Raw genomic sequence first — 9,536 nt, forward strand, 5'->3', positions numbered from 1 at the left:
AAGCAGAAGTGCTCACTATCCCACATTTAGACAGATTTGTGAACAAAGTTTGAGAGAAATTGTAATATCGTGTATCTGGAATGAATTTTAGATCTTTACGTCCATCTCATGAAAAATGGGAGAAAAACAAAAGTGTTGTTTATATTTTTGTTGAGTATACCTGCAGTTGGAAAAGTCTTATTGTGAAATAGCAAAACACATTCTCACTCCCAACTCGTCACACATTGATGTTTGGTTAAGGACCCCTTAGTGTCACTTTTTGATGTTTTGGTTGTCCCCAACTCGTACATTTTTTGAAGTGCTGGCTGTTCATAAAATCAAGGGTCCACAACCATCGGTATGCTGTACCAGATGCAGGACCAGACCCCAACTGGACTTGGATGCGAACTGATACTGGGTTAGGGTACCGGTAGTGGGTTAGGGAACTGGTACCGGGTTAGGGAAGTGGTACCGGGTTAGAGTACCAGAACTGGGTTAGGGTACCAGTAGTGGGTTAGGGAACTGGTACCGGGTTAGGGAAGTGGTACAGAGTTAGGGTACCAGTACTGGATTAGGGTACCAGTAGTGGGTTAGGTAACTGGTGCAGGGTTAGGGTACCAGTACTGGATTAGGGTACCAGTAATGGGTTAGGGAATTGGTTCTGGGTCAGGGAACTTGTACTGCGTTAGGGTACCAGTGCACTAAGTTTAACTTAAGGCGCACGTTCAATAGCTGTGCATTTTGTACGTAGAGCCTGAAAACTATCGTAGAAACTTGAGTTGGAACGCGTGAATGTGAGAGTTTTGAAGGTGAAAGCCCTAAATCATCGTATGTGTGTATTTACAGAGGTCGCTTGAGCGTGCGTTATCAAGGACAGTTGTAAACCAGCTTCCGATTCTCATCTTAAAGCAGGTTTTGCTGCTTCGCTCCTTCCCAGCTTCTTACCCACTGCTGGCCATAGCTGTCTTCCAGGTCGTTGGTCTCACGGTCGTCCCAGGGAATGCGGATGCCCACCAGTTGAGAGGGCAGGAACCCGTTTTCAGCCAGAATCACAAAGTAGGTGAAAAAACCAGCCACTGCCTGCATCATTCCTGCAGGAGGAACAAATTAAACCCAGTTGAGAGGGAATGATGAAACGCGCTTCCACTCAGTCATTTATTTTGAAAAGGCGATTTATTTTAGGGATTCTGGGTTAATCTTTAATAGCTAAGTGAGCAACAAATCTTAATAATATATAAAAGAGAATATTTCTACATAATTATTCTTCCTAAAGGCAAGTTCAAAGATAATCAGAGAGAAAAATCTAAAAAGCCACATTTCCATCACTGCTGCATGTGTTTTCTTCCATTAGCATTAATTCAATGGAAAGTTTTAGGGTATTATTTAACATTATAAAGCTGTCCAACTGCTATAAATCAGAATTTGGTTCATATTTTTAGTGTATAGCATAAGAATTAGTCTGTTCATCTAGATAAATATATAGAGTGTGAGATTTTATTGGAATAACTAAAATTTTCTGGTAAAAATTAATATGAAAAAATGTTACATAGTTTTAAATAAACTGGATTTGGACAAACTGAGACTTTGTTGAGTCTTCGATATATCATTAATTCTCAATATCCACATTCAAACATTTACCAAACAGTCAAATTAGACAAAAATTAAATCTAAAAATTAATAATTAGTGCAACTTATATGTGACTTTTTTTTTTGGCTCCTGCAACTTATACTCCAGTCAAATAATACCCACATGCTACTTATACTCCAGTTAATTTATACTCTGTTGCAACACACAGTACACTCCAGTCAACTAATACTCAAGTACAACTTATACTCCAGTAACTAATACCCAAGTGCAACTTATACTCAAGTCAATTTATACTCTTGTTGCGACTTATACTCAGGTGTGACTCATACTCCGTTGCGTCTTATACTCCGTTGCGACTTATACTCAGGTGCGACTTATACTCAGGTGCTACTTATACTCAAGTGCTACTTATACTCCTGTCAACTTATACTCAGGTGCGACTTATACTCAGGTGCTACTTATACTCCTGTCAACTTATACTCAGGTGCGACATATACTCAAGTCAACTTGTACTCTGTTGCGACTCATCCTCAGGTGCTACTTACACTCAGGTTCGACTTATGCTCCAGTCAAGTTATACTCTTGTTGCGACTTATACTCAGGTGTGAATTATACTCCGTTGCGACTTATACTCAAGTCAACTTATACTCCGTTGCGTCTTATACTCCTGTCAACTTATACTCAGGTGCTACTTATACTCCTGTCAACTTATACTCAGGTGCTACTTATACTCCTGTCAACTTATACTCAGGTGTGACTTATACTCAAGTCAACTTGTACTCCGTTGCGACTTATACTCAGGTGGGGCTTATCCTCAGGTGCGACTTATACTCCCGTCAACTTATACTCAGGTGTGACTTATACTCCTGTCAACTTATACTCAGGTGTGACTAATACTCAGGTGTGACTAATACTCAGGTGTGACTTATACTCAGGTGTGACTTATACTTCAGTCAACTTATACTCCGTTGCGACTTATACTCAGGTGTGACTTATACTCAGGTGTGACTTATACTCAGGTGTGACTTATACTCAGGTGTGACCTATGCTCCCCCACTACATATTTAAGTTGCCTCAGGGTTTAATTTCAGGTGAACCAACACCTTTGTTTTTAGAAGAGTTAAAGTTCAGATGACCTTTTACAACTCAAACTAAACAAACAATGTGAGAAAATTAACTTTAGTTAAAACTTTCAACTTATGGCAACATTTGAAATATAGAACTCCAAAAAAAGATCACATCCCCCTTTTTTATTATGGTATTAAGTAAAGAGGCTGGTCTAAAGTAAATAACTGACTTACTTTTTTAAATATATAAATAATAATAATAAAATATATATAAAATATAAATTAGGTATATACATATATAAAAATAATATCTAAACAATAAAAACATTGAGAAAAATGACTAATGTCAGTCATTATCTATTCAGTCTGTCAGATATTTTTTCATTCCCAGCTCATCCCACTCAGTTAAAGCTGATCCCAGGTGCTTCAGGATCAGGTAAACAGTAGATTATAAATGTAATTTAGTTTCTCACAAAACTCCCCATAAAAAGGAACTGATATGCGTTCCCAGCTTTTCTGAGCATGCTCAGTTTTAATGGAACCCCTGTCATGTTTTGCCCTATTTAACTGTGTTTGAAACGGGGCCACACTTTGATTTTTTTTTTTTGCTATTCCCAAGACATATAAAGCCAGAGATAAAAAGAATGCATTTAAGTAGGGCTTCAACCACTGAAACATGACCAAGATTAAGAAGAGGTAATATCTGGACTCGCCACTGTCAAATTGCTTTAAATGTCACGACAATTAGCAGAGAACTGCCTGCTCACTCCTGGATCTGTTTTCCTGCACTGTAAGTACCTAAACATTTACTGCAGTGGTGAAAAAGGCCAGAATTTCAGATAAATGTCAACATTCCGGGGTTTTTATGTTTGAGATGTTTATCACTGCTGTAAACTGGCTATAAGAGGCCTGTCACTGTGATTCAGGTTTAGGAGATGTAGTTCAGAGGGCCGACGAGGCGCGGGGGGCCCGACCTATCTGTCCGTAGGCCATGCTGATGAGACGCTCGTTGACCAGCTTGTCCGTTTTGGGGTTTCTGGGCTGTCGCTTCATGATGTCGCTCTCCGCCGTCTCGTAAGCCAGAGAGATAGCTGGAACCTGAGGGGAGATAAAAGAAGAAGAAGAAGCATCTTCTACAATAAATGCGCAGGGATTTATCTTTGTGGCATCACTACAAAGAAAAGGGGGCGGGAAAGACATATCACTACTAATTTATGAATTCGGTGGCAGAACTGGAGGAGTGAAGACAGAAAAAGGGTGGAGGGAGAATGAAAAAAAAAAGAGCAACGACGTTGACAGAAAGAGGGGGTGTGGAGAGGAGACATATAGTGAATCTCGAGACATTCATAAAACAGGAGGGTAGAAAGGTCCCTGTAATAAAGATCTTATACTGGCTGGTTTTAGCAGTTAAGCAACAGAGCAATATGTCTGACTTATGGGAGGAAAGCCTCAGGACTTAGGTGGGATTTGGGGTGGGGACTTGCTCTGCTTGAAACTGAGCACATCTGCTGTCGCCGGCAAATCCAGTTTGTTTTGGTGTTACCTCCTATGACCCTCCACTAAAAAACTGAGACGAGAGGGACGATCAGGAAAGCAGCATGACCAGACTCTGGTGGAAGTCTGAGTTTGTTCTGCATCCAAATCCAACCCTTGAAGCATCTTAAGTAAGCCACCAAAGACAAATGTGTTTTTTCGCATGCCCATGCTGACTATAAACAGTGGTATCAAACCCCCCTGTGCTGGCTGTCGCTGCTGAAGCTCAGCAGAACCCTCCAGCCTGTAGCTGAGAGGGTCCAAAAGCTGTAAACAGGATGTTAACAGCGTCTCTGCGGCCAGCACGGGAAATCTCTCATTTGACTCCAAAATCTTCTAGACGTTTTCATTTTTGGGTCCCACCCTTCAAAGCGTTCAGCTGCTGGCTCTGCTGGCAGTTATTAAACCCACACAGACGAGCTACTTTGAAGGGTTGGGTTTTTATATGCAAATCAGGAGAACAAATTAGGTGCTTTTAAACTTCAATCATCTCATCTTAAAAGAGAAATCCAGCCAATAAAGAATGCAATATCCCTGTGATCCGCGGCAGTGGAGTAAATATTTTTCTGCATGAGAAAGTCTGTTCTGCTGCTAGGAAACCAAAGATTTTCATTATTCGCATCACCGAGGTGAAATAAGTTGGACTGCTTTCCTCACAATAAGAGCAAGCTGTTCCGACTGCTCCTCGGGAGGCTCATACAGTACCAAACCATTATAATACCTAATTACTTGTAAAACTTTTGCCTTTGGCTCACGGCGGCGTATAGGAACGGGTTTGAAGGCAAACTGCTTGGTTGCTGAAAGCTGAAAAAAATTAAAGTAATGAACTCAAAAGTCCTTTCGAATGTTTCATTCTGTGATTCTTTTCTTTATAATGATGGATTACGCCCCTCAGGCGAGCTCTGTGCCAGCAACTCTTTTTGTTACTGCTGCAAACACAAAGGAGAGAATGGCATCTGGAAATGGCAGAGCTGTGAAATGTAAATCTGTGTGCGACTGTCACCCGGCCTTTGTTCTGCCTGAACAAATGGACGTCTGGGGTGAATTTCTCCCACTTACAGAAAGAACAAATGAAATCAAAACCTCACCCTTTTTTTTACCCCAAGGCCTCAAATCTGACATCAGCGTTAACACCCTTTCACTCATCTCACCTTTGCTTTGCTTTTAGCTACTGCTAACAATTAGCACCTCTATATGTAAGTTGGGGGTTGTGTAAATCACCAGTAAACGGGGGATAAACGTCAGTGTTTGGAAGCTTTTAACATTAAAGAAGGCCAATCAGAAAAGTCCTGAGGGAACTCACCATGTCCGTGCCCAGGTCAATGCAGAGGATGGTGACGGTTCCCAGAGGAAGAGGAACGCTGGCGAGGATGAAGAAGAGGAAAGGCGAGATCTCCGGGATGTTGCTGGTTAACGTGTAGGCAATGGACTTCTTCAGGTTGTCAAAAATGAGACGACCTGCAACAATTAGAGCGGCAAATAATATATATATACTTTCATAACACTTGAAAATGTTACTTTATTTTATATATAAGAGATTTATGTTTCTTTAGCAGGTGGTTTATTAAACCCATTTTTTATGCAACGGCTCAGTCAAGTGTCAAGTAAAACATGGAAATGCTGACCCAATTTTACCAACAGAAAACCTTTATTTTTTTTGGTTGAATATATTTTAGTAAAATCATGGAATTCATTTTTAACAGTTAAAAATCCATTTGGGGCCATTTCTTACTGATCAAAACTCAGCTGGAGCCGTAAACTCTTATTTCAACCCTTGAGGAAAATATGATATTGCTTTGCATTTATTGCAGAAATATATAATATAATATATAATAATATAAATATATAAAATATATAATATAATATATATATATATATTATATTATATATTAATATAATAAATAATTATATTAATTTCTTGGAGTTATTAAAAGCTAAAATAAAAAGAGAAATTAGCATTTTCTTTAAATTTTTAATTATTTTTTTTTAATTTTGACAAGTTCAAGTGACTTCCTTTCAAAATAAAAGACTTCCTGTGCCACACAGAATCAACACAGTGCAGCTTACGTACTCCTATGAAAGGTTTATAGTTATTATATAATTATAATTATTGATAGTAGACAGACAGGCAGTTAGTTAGTTAGTTAATTAGATGTGGTGTAGCATGAGATAATATGTGCTTTAGACAAAAAAACCTGAAAAATTAGTAAAGATCAGAATTTTTACTAGATTTTTGTTCAGTTTTTGTTCATTTTTGCTCAGAGCTGAGCAATAATGAGCATTTGGGTATCAATTCAATATCGATCTGATACCAGTTAATACCGCCGATAACAATTTTATTTTTAAATATGACACGAACCTCAAAATTTCAATTGTTTTTAATTTCCATGAGTGTTTTTTTTTGTGAGTTTCCCTTTTTTAAATTACTTGATAAATATACAAAGAGATTTTCAATTAAAGAGAAAATAGTTTATTAAAATAAAACTTGAAATTAAATCAAAGTGAAGAAGTGAATGCTGAAACAGTCCACAAACCAAAATAAACAAGGAACTGTGACGAACTATGAACTTTTGGATGTTGCAGAAAAGTTTCAAATAAAGGTGAAAATATCAATACCTGCGGGCCGGTATCAATCCGATACCGATACTAACTTGAGAGCGATACTATCGATATTTTGGATCAATCTGCCCAGAATTATTTAAAAAATGTGCATTCTTTGCATTACTACTATTTCATTTTTCTTTAGCCAGGGAGCCACGATGAAGGGGTAGAAGAGCCTCTGGAGCCTCAGGTTGAAGACCTCTGAACTGGATTTGACATTCATCCTTGTTTACTTGTTTGTTTGTACAAATATTTAATTTAAACTTGATTATCTTAAAGAAATTGAAGGTAACTGGAAACCTTCACCTGCACTGTTCAGTACCTGGTATTCGTCTGAGTCACACTGGTTGAAGTGCTGGATAAAGATTGATTTTAGGTCAGAGAATCGCTTCTTTCATAAAACCAAAATCGACCATCAATTATATCATCAACCACAATTCATAATATGAATCTCATCATTAAAATGAATGGCTACAGCTCTAACTGCAGCATTAAAACCCTTCCACTCTCTTTGGGTCCAGATGACTCCAACCACATATTGATGTGATTCCTTACATGACAAATGTGGACAAAGGTGGACAAATGTGGACAGGATTTTATGTCTGCCATGGACATTAGTGAAACTCAAAAATCAATAATAAAAAAAGTTCAGCGCTCTGTCTTGTGGGGACCAGATGACCCCACTTTTAATGTAAACAAGCAAAGGAGAGCAGAAGGGTTTAAGAAGCTTATTTTGCCATATTTACATGACAGTCGCTGTGATTCAATCTGGTGAACTCAAAGCGATTGTATTAGATATGGCATGTATTTAAGAACATCAAACACTGGAGACGCCGACTTAAAGTCAAAGAGGAAGATCAATCACTGACTGCAGACTATCCTGTTTTTTTGAAGTTGTTTACATCCCTGTAACTCACAGACTTTTGAAAGAGCTAATGGCAAAGTCTCGATGGAGCAGGTATCTGATCAAGCAGCTGCTGTAAACTTCACAGCATTTTGTCTGAAGGACTGAAGAGCCGTAACGCACGGCTGAAAACACGTGTAACAAGGTCGGGTTGGAAGGACTTTAACGGTGTTGACTTACTGTTTCAACCAAGTGCAAAAACTAAGATGCCCAAAGAGCTGCTTTGAAGTTCAGGATGAAAGAACTGACCTAGACTAGAGCTCTGAAGTCAACACCATAGAGCACCTTAAGAGAAAACTCAGATCAAGATTCACACCGAAACCACCCAAACATCTGAAAGCAGCGTTTAGAGTTCCACTCTGACACATTTTGATCTATTGTAAAAGCATTTCAAGTGGTCTTTTATTCATCAATATGTCATTCTAAGACAAAATCCATAATTATGTGTCATTTTCTAGAACACAGTGTCTGCAGAGCGGCAGGAGTTCATTAGAAATTCTCCTCTGAGTTGTGGCAGGACTGTTAGCATAGAGCAATCCCACCCCCAATTCCCATCACCCATTTGTGTAAACTCTCTCCTAAAAGCATACAGCCCTCACATCTCCAACCCTAACATTAACGGTGCAACACAAATAATGAGCAAAATCACAGCTATCCAGCCGTACAGTTTAGATCCAGATTCCAGCTCAGACGAGGAAGACAAAGACGTTCACGGATCTATTTGTCTGACAGTGGATGCATCAGAATGGAGCAGAGCATGGAGCTTGTGTCACAAATACAATCTTTTTACATCAGCATTTTTGTGCTCATGGTTCACAATGACTTAAATATAGAAATATTTTTTAAAATACCATTTTGAGCTTCATTTTCTTTATAAATGTCCTCCATCATGAGAAAAATAACACAAGAACCAGTTATAAACACCAAAAACACAATGTTAGGTCTCTAAGGAAATTCACACAGGTTAGGTTTGATGCTATTAACGTCTTACAACGCAACTTTAAATCTAGAGAAGCCTTCCTGCTGATGTCAGGCAAACCTCTACTCTGACAATGTTCAATTCCAGGACATATTTTTAGCTCAATGTGGGACATCTGAAAGACTCTTCTCCATTCTACTTATTTTTCATTTGGATCTTTAACTTAAGTATCAAGACAGATTTCCATTTTGCATCTCATTTCTCTATAATATTTTATGTTTCATTAGTCTATTCACATCTGTGAATAGTCTAGTCACATGTGTCAAAGTTAAGGTCCGAGGGCCGGATCTGGCCCTCCAGATCCGTATTTATTAATTCAATTAACAGTCCAATGTTATCTTGCAACAATAAAACTATGGAAGCTGAGAGATCAGTGATGATGATCTATCATAGAATGGTCTATCTGTCTTTTTACACACAGAGTTTGACATCACAAGGATGTCATCATCCTCTCCCTCTGACTCATGATGCAGAAAGAAATAAACATAACAGGATAAAATAGCAAAGGACAAAACAGAGTAAAGCAGCCAGACAACAAAACACAGCAAGAAAAAAAACACGAAAAAAAAAACAGAATAAAATGATTTTTTTTTGCTAAAAAGCACCATTTTATTTGTATTTCCAAGCTTTATTATATATATAAAGTTATTATTTTTTTAAGTATTAAACATGTAGTTTTAGAGTGTTCAATAAATGTTTATCCTGTTCGGTCCGTGACCTAAGGTCTTTGTTTTGCAGGTTGAAAAAATTGTATATTATCTAAAGCACTTTGTGTTACAAATAAAAACTGCTTTCTATTTATGATCTGATTTCATGTTATCATTTTCATTTACAGTAGATTTTACCGTCTAATTGTAACTGTTGTCCATGTGCTTTTATTTTGTG

The 9,536-nt window shown here is 38.1% G+C and overlaps 1 protein-coding gene across 1 annotated transcript in view; it reads right to left on the reverse strand.

The window, feature by feature from the left end:
- The window catches only part of atp1a2a (ATPase Na+/K+ transporting subunit alpha 2a), a 68,392-nt gene that overhangs the window by 10,600 nt on the left and 48,256 nt on the right, over positions 1-9,536 (reverse strand). The window contains exons 18-20 of the mRNA XM_024280357.2: positions 5,471-5,625; positions 3,609-3,732; positions 925-1,070 (exon numbers count right to left, since the gene is read on the reverse strand). Coding sequence (XP_024136125.1) covers positions 925-1,070; positions 3,609-3,732; positions 5,471-5,625 — 425 coding nt within the window. The remainder of the gene's footprint in view (positions 1-924; positions 1,071-3,608; positions 3,733-5,470; positions 5,626-9,536) is intronic.

Source organism: Oryzias melastigma, linkage group LG17 (genome assembly GCF_002922805.2).
Source record: "Oryzias melastigma strain HK-1 linkage group LG17, ASM292280v2, whole genome shotgun sequence".
Classification (NCBI taxonomy): Eukaryota; Metazoa; Chordata; class Actinopteri; order Beloniformes; family Adrianichthyidae; genus Oryzias; species Oryzias melastigma.